Raw genomic sequence first — 19,761 nt, 5'->3', positions numbered from 1 at the left:
TCCGTATTTTCAGACGTTTTTTGTTAAGCATATGAACATAGCCTTGGGTGCAGATTTTACCTGCGAAATTACCTGCGGTTTTGATGCAGATTTTGTGCACAAATCCTGTGCGTTACAGAATTTGCTAGGGATTTACAGCAAATTAACCCTTTACATTGTAAAGGATGAAATACGTTACAATTCTGCAACATAAGGGTATGTTCACACGCAAACTCAAAAACGTCTGAAAATACGGAGCTGTTGTCAAGACGTTTTTTATGCCACTCTCGATTTTCGCTGCGTTTTTCGCTGCGTTTTTTACGGCCGTTTTTGGAGCTTTTTCCAATAAAGTCTATTGAAAACGGCTCCAAAAACGTCCCAAGAAGTGTCCTGCTTCCGATTTTTCAGCCGTTTTTCGGGCGTTTACATACCCTAAAAGGCATGCAGCTGATTTAACCCCTTCCCTCCTCCATTTTTTGTATTTTCACTTTTGTTTTTTCCTCCCCACTTTCTAAAAGCTCTAATTTTTTTATTTTGCCGTTTATATAGCCATATGAGGGCTTGTTTTATGCGGGACAAGCTGTAGTTTTTCATGACACCATTTATTGTACTGCATAATGTACTGGGAAGCTGAAAATAAATTATTTGTGGGGTGAAATGGGCAAAAAACAGCGATTACGCCATATTTTTGGGAGTTTTGTTTTTACGGTATCCATCAGGCGGTAAAAACTACATATTCACCTTAGTGTACAGGTTGATACGATTACAGCGATACAAAATGTATATGTTTTGTTTTATGTTTTCCCACTTTTAAAAAAATAAAACTATTTGCTGAATCAAAAAAATGTTTTGTGCCGCCATGTTCTGAGAGCCATAACTTTTTAATTTTTCCATCAATTTACCGATGTGAGGGCTTAAACTTTGCGGGGCGAGCTGTAGTTTTCACTGCTAACATTTTAGGGTAATCACTTTTTATTTAATTTTTTTGGCGTGCTAAGGTGACCAAAAACCAGCAATTTGCGTGTTTTCTATATATATTTGTTACGGCATTCACCAAGCGGGTTAAAAAACGCCATGTTGTGATAGTTCGGACTTTTACGGATGCGGCGATACCAGTTATGTTAACTTCTAATTTTTTTAACATTTAGGGTATGTGCACACGATAGCAGGCATTTACGTGTGAAAAGACAGACTGTTTTCAAGAGAAAACAGCTGCCTCGTTTCACACGTAAATGCTCCTCCTCGTAATATACGAGGCGTCTGTGACGCTCGTAAATCTTGAGCTGCTCTTCATTGAGTTCAATGAAGAACGGCTCAAATTACATTGCAAAGAAGTGCCCTGCACTTCTTTGCCGAGGCAGTCAATTTACACGTCGTCGTTTGACAGCTGTCAAACGACGACGCGTAAATGACAGGTCGTCTGCACAGTACGTCGGCAAACACATTCAAATGAATGGGCAGATGTTTGCCGACGTATTGTAGCCCTATTTGCAGGCGTAAAACGAGGCATAATACGCCTCGTTTACGCCTGAAAATAGGTCGTGTGAACCCAGCCTTATTTAGAGAAAAAATGTGAAAAGGGGAGTTTTTTTAACTTTTAATACTTTATTTTTTTTGGAACATAAAAAAAAACTTTATTTAACTGTTTTTTACTTTTTTTATTAGTCTTGGATTGCTTGCATGATATACTGCAATACTGATGTATTGCAGTATATCGTGATTCTGACAGTCTCCTTTGAAGCCCTGTCGGAGGCAGAGCTTCAAAGGAGTACAAAGATGGCAGACCTGGAAGCCTTCATTAGGCCCCCAGGCTGCCATAACAACCGTTGTTAACAGCCGATCGTGCCATGCGGGTGGGGCGCTGGCTTGTTTCTTGCCCCCCCCTGATTCTAAGGGTATGTTCACACACTTAACAAAAAACATCTGAAAATACGGAGCTGTTTTCAAGGGAAAACAGCTCCTGATTTTCAGAAGTTTTTTGAGCAACTCGCGTTTATCGCAGTGTTTTTCACTGCGTTTTTGCTGTGTTTTTTACGGACATTTTTGAAGCTGTTTTCAATAGAGTCTATGAAAAACGGCTCCAAAAACGTCCCAAGAAGGGTCCTGCACTTCTTTTGACGAGACGTCATTTCTACGCGCCGTCTTTTGACAGCGACGCGTAAAATAAAGGCTCGTGGGAACAGAACATCGTAAAACCCATTGCAGGCAATGGGCAGATGTTTGTAGGCTAATTAGGGGCGTTTATTCAGGCGTAATTCGAGGCGTAAAACGCCCGAATTACGTCTGAAAATAGGCCGTGTGAACATACCCTTACACTTTAAAAGCAGCGGTCATGATTGACCACAGCATTTAAGGTGTTAAACGGGCAGAATCAAAGTGATCTTTGATTCCGCCCATTGCAGTGAGGTGCCGGTTGCATAAGGGTATGTTCACACGAGGTCATTACGTCCATAATTGACGGACGTATTTCGGCCGCAAGTACCGGACCGAACACAGTGCAGGGAGCCGGGCTCCTAGCATCATACTTATGTACGACGCTAGGAGTCCCTGCCTCGCTGCCGGACAACTGTCCCATACTGTAATCATGTTTTCAGTACGAGACAGATGTCCGGCAGCGAGGCAGGGACTCCTAGCGTCGTACATAAGTATGATGCTAGGAGCCCGGCTCCCTGCACTGTGTTTGGTCCGGTACTTGCGGCCGAAATACGTCCGTCAATTACGGACGTAATGACCTCGTGGGAACATACCCTAAGGCTGGGTTCACACGACCTATTTTCAGACGTAAACGAGGCGTATTATGCCTCGTTTTACGTCTGAAAATAGGGCTACAATACGTCGGCAAACATCTGCCCATTCATTTGAATGGGTTTGCCGACGTACTGTACAGACAACCTGTCATTTATGCGTCGTCGTTTGACAGCTGTCAAACGACGACGCGTAAAAATACAGCCTCGTCAAAAGAAGTGCAGGACACTTCTTTCAGACGTAATTTGAGCCGTACTTCATTGAACTCAATGAAGCACAGCTCAAAATTTACGGCTGTCAGAGAAGCCTCGCAAAATGCGAGGAGGAGCAATTACGGCTGAAACGAGGCAGCTGTTTTCTCCTGAAAACAGTCTGTCATTTCAGACGTAAATGCCTGCTATCGTGTGCACATACCCCAACACTGCCATCGCCCGCTGTGTATGGAGTGAGTTCAGCCCGTGAGCTCGCTCTATACTTCCCATACATACCTAACTCTTAGGGTATGTTCACACGCCGTAGCAAAATACATCTGAAATTACGAAGCTGTTTTAGCCTGAAAACAGCTCCTGATTTTCAGACATTTTTGTAACTACACGCGTTTTTTGCGGCGTTTTTTACGGTAGTTTTTGGAGCTGTTTTTCAATGAAGTCAATGAAAAATGGCTCCAAAAACGTTGCAAGAAGTAAGATGCACTTCTTTGATGCGGGCGTCTTTTTACGCGCTGTCTTTTGACAGCGACGCGTAAAAATTCACCTCGTGGGAACAGAACATCGTAAAACCCATTGAAAGCAATGGGCAGATGTTTGTAGGCGTATTAGAGCCGTTTTTTCAGGCGTAATTCGAGGCGTAAAACGCCAGAATTATGTCTGAAAATAGGCTGTGTGAACATACCCTTATTGCGTACAGTTATGTGATATTGCGTTAAGGGGTTATAAATCAGCAGCACGTCCTAAATTCCATGCAGATTTTTTTCTGCTGCACGTGCATACGTTCACATTCACATGAGTTAGGGCTTATTCAGACTAATGTGTTAATCGTCCGTGTGAAGGACGTTTTTTTTAATGGCGTCACACAGCTGCATGTATTTCTATGGGGTTATTCACATGGTTGTTGCTTTAATGGTCCGTGTAAATTATAAATAGACTAAAAATAGGAGACAAGTGGCCTTATTCAGATGTCCATGTTCGGTCTGTGATATACGCACTGCGTATCGGCCATATTTCTCGGACCGACCACAGTTCAGGCAGCCGGGTTTCTAGCATCATAGTTATCTATAATCATAGGAGTCCCTCCCTTCCCGTGGGAATACTGTCCCTGGTCCAGTACTGAAAACATCATTACAGTATGGGGCAGTATTCCCGCAGAGAGGCAAGGACTCCTAGCAGCATTGATAACTATGATGTTGGGAGTTCGGCTCCCTGAATTGTGGTCAGCCTGGGAAATACGGCTGATACACGCTCCGTATATCACGGACCGAACACGGCCGTCTGAATAAGGCCTTAGTCTAGTTACACAGTGCAGTCAAATCCCATTTTTTTGCCACAATTTCTGCAAAATCGCGGCAAAAACGTGATTTAACCGCATTGTGAAAATACAGCATAACAGCACTATTTTTTCATGTTTTGCATCCTTTTTTTATGCAATTTTCGTAATCACGGCACAAATCACTCCGTTTTGTCGCGATTTTTATATAATTGAGGTAAAACTGTAACATTTTTGCTGCGATTGTTAAAATCCGGGCAAAAAAAGGTAGGGAAACGAAAATTTTTTTTTTTTTTTAACATACTTTATATATTCTACAAGTGGGGCAGAAGGAATGGGAAGCAGGATGGAGATGGGGGGACACTCATCAGTCTGCAGGTCCAGTAAGCTCTGTAGAAAAGGACCTGCCTTGGGGGGCGGGATCTCCACTCGCAGCTTCGGCTTCTCACGCTTCATCTTCCCCTTCTGTTATTCCTCTACGATGTTGAAGTTATTCGTCTAGTTCGTGAAGTTACAACAGGTCTGCAGGGGGGGCGCGAGCGTTGCAATGGGGGGCCCGTGAGTGTTGCGAGGGAGGGCCCATGATGGGGAGTGGGGCCGACAGTCCAGGGGGTTGGAATACAGCCCAGTGGGCCCCTTTTCTTAAGCCATGTGGCCAGGCCCCTGACGGGAGTACCACTAGAACTGCCCTGATGGCAGCCCTGCCTGTGACGTGATCAAAGGGGGGGTGCCCCCTTCTCATTTTCCCCTTGAATGCTGTGGTCAGCTTCCATCGCGGCATTCAAGAGGATAACACGGAGATCAGAGGTTTCTCTGATCTCCGCCATTAGAGCGGGGCTGCGGCTGTGTATTACAGCCATTTCCCCCGGTCCTGATCGCGGGGCACACTTGCTATGCCCGTGCAATCAGCAAGATGTGATGCATCTGGCACTGCACTAATGAGCAGAAGGCACTAAAGACAGGGAACATGGTACAGCTTAGTATCGAAATGCATGCATTCACTGTATTGAACCATTTGTTAGTGAACAGCATAGAAATAGTACCGATATTTTGATGCATCATGCAACACTAGTGGACACATAAACTAAGGTTTTTGTAGTTTATAGAGTCTTCACTAGGAGTTTTGCTGTTACACATGGGTTCCTTTGCATGTCTTTCAGGATTGCCCGCTGTGCTCTTTGTGTGAGCCTCACAGGACACCCACTCCTAGGGAAGAGTAGCAACAGTCCTGAATTTTCTCCATTTGTAGACAATTTGTCTAACAGTGGATTGATGTACACTCAGGACTTTAGGAATGTTTTTGTAGTCTTTTCCAGCATCATATGCCTCTATGACACGTCTTCTGAAATTGCTGCATCCTTAAGGCCCAAAATATCTCCATACTTAAGGGGTTAAAGAAGTATGTATATTATTAAGTGAGTGAGAACTTGTAAAAAAAAAAAAAGTAATTCTTACCTTTGAACCATTTGGAGTCATGTTTAACACTTCGTAGAGTTGGAAGATGACCAAGACTGCGATAAACAACCGCATCAATTGCAAGGAAATCGGTTACTGTACCAGTAAAGAGCATTCCATCTAAAAGTGTAGGAAAAAAAAACAAATCATCATCAATAAGCAAAATTTACACACATAACTGCCACAAGAGAGCTATAATATGAATCGGGATCTAAACAACAACAATTAACTTAAGAGAAATCGGAACAGGAAAACTTGTTATGAGATCACACTAGCCTAAGGTTTTGGGCCTGTAACATCAAGCTTCTATAATTCAGCATAGTAGTAAAATAATAGTGCCATTTTGTATATATATATATATATATATATATATATATATATATATATATATATATGTCTCTTAAATTAACCTTACAGCTTTTAACCTTACTTCAAGTACCAATACGGAGGAGTAAAGGAGGATCTACAAAAAAGGCCAAAGAAGATGAGTCCTAACCAAAAGAATAAAGAATGAAAAGAGTAGTACAGGGATTAGAAAATAAATAGATGAAAAGAACATGGAAGAAGTTGAAATATATGCACGACTGGAGCAGGAGAGAATACCTCTGTGGCAGATGTGGGCATATTGCCTACCTGGAAGCTCGCATTAGAGATCTTGAAGAGCAAAATGCAACTCTGAAGGCGATTGACAATCTTGAGTGGAGCATGCTGCTCACTGAACAAGAAGTTAGCGGGATAGATATGGAGGGTAGAGCACTCATACTATGAGTAAGAACCGTGTTGTTCGAAATGCGTAAGCACTTGTACTCCTCACCTGTGCTCGTCCCTGGATTTTAATCTAATGCACGAATAATGCTTTATATACATTTTTATGGATGTGCCGAAGAATTGTGTTCTCGTTCTCTCTTCCATGGAATTTTCTTGCCAGCCTGCAAGCCCCCTCTTCGTTGCACTCGGGTGAGGAACTACTGATACCAGAAAATGCATTTGGGAAGCACACTGCGGTTTAGTGGCACTTTTTTATCTCTCTTTTTCATTTATGTATAATGGAGAAGGGCTTGGGTTCCTAGAGCACTGGCCTGACTATTCTGCAGATTGTTTGCACATGAATGAATGGGGGTCTGCTGTGCTGGTGGATAAAATTTTAGCAGGGGTGGCAGAGTATTTAAACTAGGGCTAAGGAGAACAAGGCAGAAAGGGGTAGATAGGTTAGAGTAGGTTTAGACTATATTGGTCGGTAGAGTGGGGTTGTGAGCATTAGGGCACTGGATAAGGAGATCACGTGATAGAAACCAACATTGAAGACGAATATGCCCACAAGATTTCAAGAAATCCTGATACTTATAGTGAAAAATTGTACGGCGACTAAAAGTGTATATTCAAATGTCAAGTCTAGCAGGCAAAATGGGGGAGCTTGAGACCTTGGTACTGGAGGAACATATCGATATTGTTGGTGTTGCTGAAACGAGTTTTACACTCCTTAGGAAAGACAGGTCAAATAGGAAAGTTGGTGAAGTATGTCTATATGTTAGAAGTGATATGAAGGAAAGTTCACCCTTGCCTGATGCAGTGGGAGAACCTCCTTACTGACCACAACTACTGGGGTCGCATCCTTCTCTGGGAGCTGGGACTTCTCAATGTCAAAGCGCAGCCCCATTGTGTAATTTATTTGGGGACAATGCTTCAACTACTTCAGTTAAGGACAGAGCAATGGCCATGTGGCATTTAGCCAAAGGCCCTGAGGCATCCAACCATGATATGTCTGTCCACAAGGTATGTGTACAGGCTCTAGCTACTCTAGTGATAATGTATCATGTTTCATTGCTTCTACGTATAGAAGCAATGAAAAATAATATTGATTATACTATTACCAGGGTCAATAAGCAATCTGATCGCATTGATGATTTATATACATACACAATTAGAAGAGGAGTACTCCAAGATTGAAGACCTAGGGAACAGGTCACAAAGCTGGAATTTCTGTAAAGGATCTGCCAGACACAGCTTCTGTGTTGACGCCCGTGGTTAGTCAGTCTGCACCTGCTCCTAAGTCTGAGAGAGTGACACGATCTTCTACCAGTCAGGCTGGGAAGCTGAGGAGTGGGAGAGCCTATCACAGCCTGGCCAGACGGAGCTAGCTCCCGCCCTCTGTCTATTTATACCTGCATTTCCTGCTCCTCCTTTGCCTGTGATTCTTTTCTGTTTCCTGGCTCTGCTGCTCCTGCTATGATTATTGACCTTGCTTCATTTTTGACCCTGGCTTTACTGACTACGCTCCTGCTCTGCGATTTGTACCTCGTGCACTCCTGGTTTGACTCGGCTCGTTCACTACTCTTGTTGCTCACTGTGTTGCCGTGGGCAACTGCCCCATTTCCCTTAGCTTCTGTGTACCCTTGCCTGTTTGTCTGTCGTGCACATATTGAGCGTAGGGACCATCGCCCAGTTGTACGCCGTCGCCTAGGACGGGCCGTTGCAAGTAGGCAGGGACTGAGTGGCGGGTAGATTAGGGCTCACCTGTCTGTCTCCCTACCCCGTCATTACATTATCACAGGCTCGAATACCTTTTCTACCCTGGTCCCTGACACAACTATGGACCCCCTTGAGACCCTGGCTCAGCAAATGCAGGGCCTCTCCCTACAGGTCCAAGCCCTGGCTCAGAAGGGCAACCAGCATGATGCTACCCTGGTAGTGCCCCCCACCTCACCTCTTGAACCCCACCTCAAGTTGCCTGACCGGTTCTCAGGGGACCGGAAGACTTTTTTCTCCTTTCGGGAGAGTTGTAGGCTCTATTTCCGTTTAAAGCCCCACTCCGCAGGTTCTAAGAGCCAGTGAGTGGGTATAATTATGTCCCGGCTCCAGGACGGGCCCCAAGAATGGGCCTTCTCCTTGGCTCCTGACGCCCCTGAACTTTCCTCTGTTGATTTTTTTTTCCCGCTCTCGGGCTCATATATGACGAGACTGACAAGACTGCCTTTGCCGAGAGTCAGCTGGTGACCTTACGTCAGGGTAAGAGACCCGTTGAGGAGTACTGTTCTGACTTTAGGAAGTGGTGTGTAGCTTCTCGGTGGAATGACCCTGCCTTGAGGTGCCAGTTTAGATTGGGTCTGTCGAACGCCCTGAAAGACCTGTTAGTTAGCTATCCCTCTTCTGACTCCCTAGATCAGGTTATGGCTTTAGCGGTACGTCTTGACCGACGTCTCAGGGAACGACAACTGGAACGTTTTTGTGCCTTCCCCTCTGACCCTCTCCATGATGGCTCCCGAGGTTCCGTTGCTTCATTCTTCCACGGAAAACTCGGATGAACCTATGCAACTCGGGGCCTCCGTCTCTCCCCAACAACGTAGAGAGTTCTGCAGGAAAAATGGTCTCTGCTTCTACTGTGGGGATGACAAGCATCAAGTGAACAACTGTGCTAGGCGTAAGAATAAGCAGCCGGAAGAACTTCCGTGCCTAAGAGACCATCGGGGAGGTCATTTGGGCGCACAGGTATTTCCTGTATATATGAAACCTAATAAGATCTTGCTTCCCTTTCAGATCTCTTTTGAGGGTAGCTCTTCGTGTTTTCAGGGTCTTCTGCTAATATTATGTCTGTGGAATTTGCTATGTCTCTAGCTATGCCATTGATTGACTTGCCTAAACCTATCCCGGTAGTGGGTATCGACTCCACTCCTCTTGCTAATGGTTATTTTACACAGCATACCCCTGTTTTTTAACTCCTTGTTGGCTCCATGCATTTGGAGCAGTGCTCTGTACTGGTGATGCAGGGATTATCGTCCGATTTGGTTTTAGGCCTTCCCTGGTTGCAGATGCATAATCCCACGTTTAACTGGAATACTGGGGATCGTACCAAATGGGGTAATGAATGCATGACGTCATGTTTTTCTGTTAATTTTATCTCTCTCCCTGAGGAGGTGAACACTCTACCTGAGTTTATTCAGGACTTCGCTGATGTTTTTTCTAAAAAGGCCTCCGAAGTGTTACCTCCTCATAGAGAATTCGATTGCGCAATCGATTTCGTACCAGGAGCTAAGCTCCCTAAGGCTGGATTCACACGAGCGTTGCGTTTTTGCGCGCGCAAACAACGCGGCGTTTTGCGCGCACAAACACCATTTGCGTGTGTCATCCGTGTCTGATGCGCGGCTGCGTGATTTTCGCGCAGCCGCCATCATAGAGATGAGTCTAGTCGACGCCCGTCACTGTCCAAGGTGCTGAAAGAGCTAACTCTTTCAGCACCCTCGACAGTGAATGCCGTGAAAAAAAGAAAAAGTTCGTACTTACCGAGAACTTCCCGGCCGTTGCCTTGGTGACGCGTCCTTGGTGACGCGCCTCTCGACATCGGGCCCCACCTCCCTGGATGACGCGCCAGTCCATGTGACCGCTGCAGGCTGTGCTTGGCCTGTGATTGGCTGGAGCTGTCACTTGGCCTGAATTGTCATCCCGGGAGGTCAGACTGGAGGAAAACGCCGGGAGTTATCGGTAAGTCAGAACTTCGTTTTTTTTTTACAGGTTCATGTTTATTGGGATCGGTAGTCACTGTCCATGGTGCTGAAACAGTTTAACTCTTTCTGCACCATGGACAGTGACTATCTCCTGACGTCGCGTACCGATAATTTTTTTGCCGGGTTCGGCCAAATCGAGTTCGGCCGAACCCGGTGAAGTTCGGTTCGCTTGTCCGGCTTCGCTAATCGCAAAGACACTCCGTTTGGATGTTCGGAAACAGAAAAGCACGTGGTGCTTTTCGGTTTACATTCATCCTTTTGACAGCTGTTGCACAAACACGCAGTTCGCACGGAAGTGCTTCCGTGCGACATGTGTGGTTTTCACGCACCCATTGACTTCAATGGGTGCGTGATGCGTTGAAAACGCTGAATCAACGGACATGTCGTGAGTTTTTTGCAACGGAGCAACGCTGCGCAAAAAACGCTGCCATGTCTGCACGGCCCCATTGACTAATATAGCTACGGGCAACGCACGTGAAAATCACGCGCGTTGCACGCGCGTATTTTACGTTCGTCTGAATAAGCCCTAAGGGTAGGATATTTAATCTCTCTTGTCCCGAACGTGAGGCCATGAGAGAATATATCCAGGAATGCCTGGCCAAGGGTTACATTCGCCCCTCTACTTCTCCGGTAGGTGCTGGCTTCTTCTTCGTAGGGAAGAAGGATGGTGGTCTTAGGCCGTGCATTGACTACCGAAACTTGAATAAGGTCACTGTAAGGAACCAGTATCCCCTTCCTTTGATTCCTGATCTCTTCAATCAGGTTCAGGGGGCCCAATGGTTCTCTAAGTTTGATCTACGGGGGGGCTTATAACCTCATCCGCATCAAAGAGGGGGATGAGTGGAAGACTGCGTTTAACACGCCCGAAGGTCATTTCGAATACCTCGTCATGCCCTTTGGGTTGTGTAATGCTCCCGCGGTCTTCCAGAATTTCATAAATGAGATTTTAAGAGACTACCTGGGGGTATTTCTTGTAGTTTACCTTGATGACAAACTTGTGTTTTCCAAGGACTGGTCCTCCCACATTGAGCATGTCAGGAAGGTGCTCCAGGCCCTTCGGGAAAACAAACTGTTTGCTAAAATCGAAAAATGTGTGTTTGGGGTGCAGGAGATACAATTTTTGGGTCAAATCCTCACTCCTCATGAATTCCTCATGGACCCTGCCAAGGTTCAGGCTGTGGCTGAATGGGTCGAACCTGCCTCCCTGAAGGCGTTACAGTGCTTCCTGGGGTTTGCTAATTATTACAGGAGATTTATTGCTAACTTCTCGGTCATCGCTAAGCCTCTTACGGATCTTACTCGCAAAGGTGCTGACCTACTCCACTGGCCTCCAGAGGCGGTCCAGGCTTTTGAGGTCCTTAAGAAGTACTTTATCTCGGCCCCTATGCTGATTTCCCTTAGCTTCTGTGTACCCTTGTCTGTTTGTCTGTCGTGCAAATATTGAGCGTAGGGACCGTCGCCCAGTTGTACGTCGTCGCTTAGGACGGGCCGTTGCAAGTAGGCAGGGACTGAGTGGCGGGTAGGTTAGGGCTCACCTGTCTGTCTCCCTACCCCGTCATTACATTTCAGATTAAGAGGGGGGGCGGTCTCAGAGTCTATTATGGACTCCATAACAGGACATAGACATCCTTCTCTTATACAGCGATTGTGACAAAGGCCTGGGATGGGCCGAAACGTCTTTTAAAAATCTCCTGACAAAAAGACAAAAAAACAAAATAACAAAAAGTTGAATTACTTTGAATAAAAAACCAATGATTTGAGAAAATCTATTTCTACGTCCATAATTTCTATAGAGTGCTTTGGTTTTTCTACTATACTGTATTGTGGGATATCCGTCCCGAACCCTTATAACACCTGAATATTCCTGTCTAGGAGTGCAGTCCATCATTCTATCTATATATTATGGACTTGGAAACAGCAGTTCATGACCTATTTAAGGCTTTCCTGCCTGACCTGCTACCCAAATATTTTGATATTGACTAAGTACACAAGGATCTGATTGCATCTAGAGCTAATGGACTACCGAGGGACATTGTTGTGAAACCCCATTATTTCTCAGTCAAAGAGAAGGTTATGAAGGCTCTAGAGTGTGCGACAATTTCCAATTGCGTAATTGTGCTATTCAAATCTTTGTAGACCTGGCTCCAGAAGAGGAGGAGCTCAAAACATATTTTACAGATATAAAAAAGGCTAGATGGGACTTTCCTTTTTGTCTGGTGTTCACCTATTGCAATTATCCTTTCAGCTTTACAATTATACAGGAGGGAGAATCCCTGATGGGAAAAAAATTACTTGAGAGGGTCACTCTTCTCCTACCAGATCTGCTTACCCACCATCTCCTCAAGATGCACATTCCATTTCACCACTATAGAGGTCAAAGTCCACATCTCGACCAACACAATTCAACCTGACATAATGAATTGAGACCATACTGACCTCAGATTTTTGATAACTCTACATGCTAACTGTGGGGATGGTATATTATACCACTAAATATGTGTGGCCTGCTAGCCCTGGGTTAACATTGTCAGGGTAAAATTTCTACGCAGGCCATCCGCCTTTACTGCTGGACCTCTGTTGGGACTTGGGCTGCTTCACCTACAGATCTACTTTTCCTTGCTCTAGAGTGGTACTTTCCTATCTTCCTCTTATACCCGGTAATGGTTATGTCAGTAACGTTTTTGGTGATTCCTCAATATGGTTTTCCCTGTCTTTGTCTCTCTACCCCCTACATTTTTTCTTTTTCTCTCTCTCTCTTTCTCTTGTTTGTCCTTCTCTACTTCGCTTGCTTTCATCTACTCCTGATGAGGGGGAAAGTACTTGGTTTCATAATGGCTAAGTGTACTAACACGTTGAAAATTGTTATTCGCAATGTACAGGGACTGAATTTTCCAATAAAACGCAAATAGACCTTCAAAAGGTATCAATCTTATCAATGTGATGTGGTTTTTCTCCAGTAGTTAAATTTTCTTGCTACATCTTGTCCTAAATATATGCTTATAATTTTCCTGTTCAATATCTAGTATTGGCGAAGGAGAAGAAGAGAGGGGTGGGTATTTTCTTTTCTAAACACGTTCCTTTCGTGTCCAAAACAACTATTACAGATCCTGATGGCAGATATCTACTAATCAATGAAACGATTTAGGACATACAGGGTTTATTACTATGCTCCAAATGAGGGTCAGGTTGCTTTCTTCAGTCGTATGCTTAGAATTCTTTCTCCCCATTTTTCATGCTATTTCTTGGAGGGGTTTCTAATCTAGTCCCATTACTTTGTTAATGCTTGGCAATCAGCTAATCCGTGGTGTAAAGATTATATTTCCTCTGCTCATTGTTCCTTTTCCCATATTAATAATTTTTTTCCATCTCAATTTTTTTTTTGTTCACAATTTGATAAGATTCCTTCCGTACCCTGGTCTGACCATGACCCCGTTATCATTATTTTACATTGTTTTTGGTCTAAATCTGCCGCCCTCTCATGGAGACTCAAACTAGCTTAAAGAGGCTGTGTCACCACATTATAAGTGCCCTATCTCCTACATAATGTGATTGGCGCTGTAATGTAGATAACAGCAGTGGTTTTTTATTTAGAAAAACAATCATTTTTGAGCAAGTTATGGCCTATTTTAGATTTATGCTATTGACTTTCTTAATGCTCAGCTGGGCGTTTTTTAGCTTTTGACCAAGTGGGCGTTGTAAAGAAAAGTGTATGACGCTGACCAATCCGCTTCATACACTTCTCTCCATTCAAGTACTCAGCACATAGTGATCTTGCGAGATCACGATGTGCTGTCACTTACTCACGCATTAACTTTACTGAAGTGTCTTGAGAGTGAATAGACATTGCCTCCAGCCAGGACGCGATGTCTATTCACAATCCCGACATTTCGGCAACGATTCACTGCGAGTATCTTGTGATGCCCATTGGTCTGTGCAACGCTCCAGCAGTATTTCATGAATTTGTGAATGACATCTTCCGGGATCTCTTCTATGTCTGTGTGGCGGTATATTTGGGTGACATCCTGATCTACTCATCAGATCTGACGATGCATGTTCGCCAAGTCCTGTTGCGGTTAAGGGAGAATCGTCTATACGCTAAACTTGAGAAGTGCATGTTTGTGAAGAACTCTCTGCCCTTCCTGGGCTACATTGTCTTAGATCGTGGACTCAAGATGGATCCAGAGAAGGTGAAGTCCGTCTTGGAGTGGCCACGTCCTCAGGGCCTTCGGGCTATACAGCGATTTCTGGGATTCGCAAATTTTTACCGGCAGTTTATCCCAACCTTCTCGTCTCTGACTGCTCCATTATCTGCTCTTACTAAGAAGGGGGTGAACGCCAAAGTTTGGTTTCCGGAGGCAAAGTCAGCATTTACCAGTCTCAAGAGTGCTTTCACTTTAGCCTCAGTTTTTCACCATCCTCACGTATCTCGACAGTTCCCTCTAAAGGTTGACGCTTCTTCCATTGGTGTGGGAGCACTTCTATTTCAGAGGAACTCCAAGGGTAAGGCAGTGGTTTATGGCTACTACTCAAAACTATTCTCCCCTTCAGAGCAAAATTACTCTATTGGGGATTGTGAGTTACTGGCCGTCAAGTTGGCCTTGGAGGAATGGAGACATCTGCTGGAGGGCGCCATGCACCCTATCATCATTTATACGGACCACAAGAATTTTACCTACCTCCAGTCTGCTCAACAATTGAGTCTTCGTCAAGCCAGATGGTCGCTGTTTTTCGCCCGATCCAGCTCTTACTCTATTTCCGTCCGGCAGACAAAAATGTGAGGGCCGATGCTCTATCTCGGTCGTTTGAGATGGATGACTCAGAGGAGACTCTCCAATATATTATAGATCCTTCCAGAATTATTGTCGTAAACCCTCTACAAATTAGAAACATTCTCCCAGGGATGAATTTTGTTCGTTTTGCAGACAGGAAAAAGATTCTCCGCTAGGAACATAGTTCCAAGCTGGCTTGGCACTCTGGCGGTTGTAAAACTCGGGACTTTATTGCTCAATACTGGTGGCCCACGCTGCCTATGGATTTTGTGGACTTCGTTTCCTCCTGTACAAACTGTGCCTAAAATAAATCTGCTCACTCCAGACCTGCTGGTCTGCTCCAACCTCTGCCAGTGCCTGATGCCACCTGGCAGCATATCGCAATGGACTTTATTACAGACCTTCCTCCTGGATGCACTACTGTCTGGGTAGTGGTGGACTGTTTCTCTAAAATGGCATATTTCGTTCCTTTAACTGGTCTTCCTTCTACTCCTTGTCTGGCAAATCTGTTCATTTCGCACATCTTTAATCGGCACGGCCAACCCCTCCATATTGTTTCTGACCGGGGTGTACAGTTCACGGCCAAGCTGCATTTTTCTTCTGCCTATCACCCTCAGTCTAATGGTCAAGTGGAGAGGACTAATCAAATATTGGGGAATTGTATTTGTCACTTTCTGCCCAACATGACAATTGGGTACAGCTTCTGCCTTGGGCCGAATTCTTTTATAATAACCATACAAGTGAGTCTACTGCTTCTTCTCCATTCTACATTGTGTACAGTGAGCATCCACGAGTTCTTCTCCCTGGGCCAGCCATGACCCAAGTCCTAGCAGCCAATTCTTTATTTGGTACTTTTCTTCACATTTGGCAGCAAAACCAAGTCCGTGATTCTTCTGCTTGTCGATCGCATGAAAAGGTATGCTGATAGAAAAAGAAAAGTTCCTCCTCAGTTTTCTCCCGGAGTCAAGATCTGGCTATCCTCTAAAAACATCAGTCTCAAGACCCCTTTTCGCAAGTTTGTTCCCAAGTTTCTCGATCCTTTCGAGATCCTGCAACAAATAAACCCTGTATCCTATAAGTTTCGGCTGCCTCCTACTCTCAGAATTCCCAACTCGTTTCATATGTCTCTCCTAAAGCCTGTGGTTCTGAACTGCTACAGTAAATCTCCTCGTTCTGCGGTTGCTCCCAGCTGTTCTTCTGACATCGAGGGTAGGTGGAAGAACTTTCTATCTGGTGACTGGAAAGGGTTTGGTCCTGAGGAGAGGTCCTGGGAACCAGGGGGGAACATCACTGCCCCAACTCTCATCAAAAGGTTCCTCCTATGCTCCGGACCTAAGAATACGGGGGCGTAAGGGGGGGGGGGTACTGTTGTGCCTGTTTTACTCATCAGCAGCCGCGACCGCTGGACACTGAGAGCTAGCCAGCGTCTCCCTCCTCGGATCCGCCAGCACACGTGGCTGCCCTGCTCTGCTGTTTCCGCTAGGGTGCGCGCGTGTGCTTGTCCCCGGCCTTAAAGGGCCAGCGCACACACCTGTAAAATGTTCCCTACCCAATCCCCTAATCACCGTGGACTGTAAAATTAACTCTGCCCTCTCCCTCTTTGCCTGTGCGTTGTTGTCTTCCCATGTTAGTTAAAGCAAATGGTCCCTTAGTTGTATTCTGATCCCAGTTTTCCCGTATTTTGCATCCTGTATCTTGTAACTGTGTTTGTTCCTGAGCTGAAGTCTAGTGCTGGAGTCGTGTTTGTTCCAAATGCCACGTCCGGTGTCATTTGCCACGCCAAGCGTCATCTGCCACATACAGTGTCATCTGCCACGCCAAGCGCCATTTGCCACACCAAGTATCATCCGTCATGCCAAGCATTATCTGTGCCAAAGCGTCTGCTACATCTCGTGTCTGTCTGGACTTTAATACAGGTACCCTTGTGCTAAGACTTTCCATTGACTGTTGTTTGGCCAGCTGCCACTCCGCTACGGGAGTCCACATACCCCAAAACTGTGACACGCACTTGTTGTTATTTAATTTTTAACGGAGAGATGAAACTTCCTGTCCTGATGCCTTGAAAGCTTATATACCTGTGATTCCAAACCAGGTAATGACCATTCTCATACCAAAATTATAGACCTAAATTTCTTATTAATGTGTGTGTGTGTGGGGGGGGGGGGGTTGATCCGAAGTTTCTAGCTCTTGTCGGCAGTTTAAACTCTAATCTTCAGCCCAAGTAAATAGTAATGTTTTCTGCACTACCTCGATCCAAACAGCATAGAGAGCTATACAGGGATGACACCTTTTTCCCATCCTATTCATTTTAGCAATTGAACCTTTAGCCCACTTGATCAGAAAGAATGATGATAGCAAGGGAATCCAGGTAGGGAGATATAACTATAAGGCCTCATTTACACGAGCGTATTATACGCGCGTGCGACGCGCGTGCTTTGCACGCATGTCGTACGCACCTATATTAGTCAATGGGGCTGTTTAGACGATGCGTGAATTGCGCTCAGCAAGTGTGCGCAGAAAAAAACTCACGACATGTTCTATAATCGTGCGTTTTTCGCGCACTCACGCACCCATTGAAGTCAATGGGTGCGTGAAAACCACGCATGCCGCACGGAAGCACTTCCGTGCGAACTGCGTGATTCGCGCAAGAGCTGTCAAACTCCTGAATGTAAACAGAAAAGCACCACGTGCTTTTCTGTTTACAAACATCCAAACGGAGTGTCAAATTCGAGATGAGCGCACCGAACTTCACCGGCTTCGGCCAAACTCGTTTTGACCGAAACCGGTAAAAAATGTTCGGGTACGCGACGTCAGGAGACAGTCACTGTCCACGGTGCTGAAAGCGTTAAACTGGTTCAGCACCATGGACAGTGACTTCCGCTCCGAAAATCCATGAACCTGTAAAAAAAAAAAGACGTTCTGACTTACCGATAACTCCGGTCCGACCTCCCGGGATGACAGTAAAGTCCAAGTGACAGCTGCAGCCAATCACAGGCCAAGCACAGGCTGCAGCGGTCTCATGGACTGCGGCGTCATCCTGGGAGGTGGGGCCGGATGACAAGAGAGGGACGCGTCACCAAGGCAACGGCCGGGAGCCCGGACTGGGGGAAGCAGGAAGTTCTTGGTAAGTATGAAAGTCTTTTTTTATTCACAGGTTGGTGTATATTGTGTTCGGCATTCACTGTCGAGGGTGCTGAAAGAGTTACTGCCGATCAGTTAGCTCTTTCAGCACCTTGGACAGTGACAGGCGTCGACTAGCCTCATCTCTATGATGGCGGCTGCGCGAAAATCACGCAGCCGCGCATCATACACGGATGACACACGGAGCTGCCAAGTGCCTTTTGCGCGCGCAAAACGCAGCGTTTTTTGCGCGCGCAAAACGCACACGCTCGTGTAAATGAGGCCTGAGCATGTGTTCTCCTTTAACTTCTCTCTCAAACCTTTATTACGTTCTTGATAAATTCCCTAGAGTGTCAATAACTCCTTTTTGAAAACCAATTACATACCCTTGAAGCAATGACTGAAGGATGATTTGACTCTGAGTATCTATGAACTTGTCATGGCTAGGTCACATGGAAACCATAAACATGTCCCTGTACCAAGAATTTAAAATTATTTTCGTACTCTACCAATTGATTTACCTACCTCCTACTTGAAACAACAATAAAAATGTGTTTTGTCATTCGTCTAGGGTCCTAAACAGTGTAGAGTATATAAGACTATCTTATATGTGCCTAAAGTCTCTGGTGGAGCGGATCTTCCGAATTTAACAAAATATTATTACACGGCACAGGGTTCCTATCGTGTCCTTACATAAAAGGGGACCTATGGAACAAACTCCTACCCTTACTAAACCAATTGATTTGCTCCTGTGGATGAAACCCAAGAATCGACCGGTTATCATGTACCCCCCTACTCTTTTTCTCTTGCTTTATGGGATAGACTCAGGAATAGATTCCCTGTTGTATCTCAGCATACCCCTGCTGCAAGTTTATGTCAAAATCCTATTTTTGAACCTGGAATGCAACCTCAGACTTTGAATGGTGGATGGATAAAAATGAAAACAGATTAGGTAACTTTTATGATGGATTGGACATTTGGCCCAGACAATTCTTTCAGGATACACATAAAATGCTTGATCTCGAATTGTTCAGATACAAATCAAATCTAAGATTTTTATACTCCTATTGAAGACTCGGTCTGTAGATGTTACTGTTTATACCCCTTTTTGAAGGTCTGTGCTTATAATGCAATCCTAATGGGTACCATATCCTCTCCAGTACTTATACTTTATTGGTGTCTCCTGTGAATAAGTTGACTTAAAAGACTATGTTGGAAAGAAACCTGTCTCTATCTTTTTCTACTTGTAAGTGGCAAGGTATGACCTCTAGAACTGGTAAAATATCAATCAATATGTCATTTGCTTAAGCTAATTATAAAGTGCTTTTGTGATGGTACTTAGTGCCTGCAAGACTGGCTCAGCTCGTTCTGGCGGTTTGGCTCCTGCCAGTGGTCCCCGGGTATTGTACTTCCTCCGGCGGCCTTGTCCTGCCTCTCTCCCAGGATGCCAGAATCTGGTGTTTTCCTACACTCGCAGTCCAAATGTCCCTAGGGTGCGTGTGCGGTCCGGCTGCCTCTTAAAGGGCCAGCGCCCGCGAAAATTAAAATTCCCTTATCCAATCCCTGTTGCCCCAGGACTATTTACAGCACATCTACTATCCACCTAGTGCCTAAGAAACATTGGAACAACCTAGTTGTATCCTGCAAAGGTTTCTGTGTGCATCGAATTCCAGTTCGTAATTGCTGTTGTCAGCCTGTATCCAGTTATCCGC

At 45.1% G+C, this 19,761-nt stretch overlaps 1 protein-coding gene across 3 annotated transcripts in view; it reads right to left on the bottom strand.

Annotated features, from left to right (window-relative positions):
• The window catches only part of SEMA6B (semaphorin 6B), a 467,458-nt gene that overhangs the window by 283,945 nt on the left and 163,752 nt on the right, over positions 1–19,761 (bottom strand). For all 3 annotated transcript variants that reach the window (XM_075863818.1, XM_075863808.1, XM_075863825.1), the window contains one exon: positions 5,662–5,781. In XM_075863818.1, the coding sequence (XP_075719933.1) occupies positions 5,662–5,781 (120 nt within the window). The remainder of the gene's footprint in view (positions 1–5,661; positions 5,782–19,761) is intronic.

This window comes from Rhinoderma darwinii, chromosome 1 (assembly GCF_050947455.1).
Source record: "Rhinoderma darwinii isolate aRhiDar2 chromosome 1, aRhiDar2.hap1, whole genome shotgun sequence".
Classification (NCBI taxonomy): Eukaryota; Metazoa; Chordata; class Amphibia; order Anura; family Rhinodermatidae; genus Rhinoderma; species Rhinoderma darwinii.
Note: the sequence above shows the minus strand (reverse complement) of the source record. Positions and strands in the feature narration are given on the sequence as shown.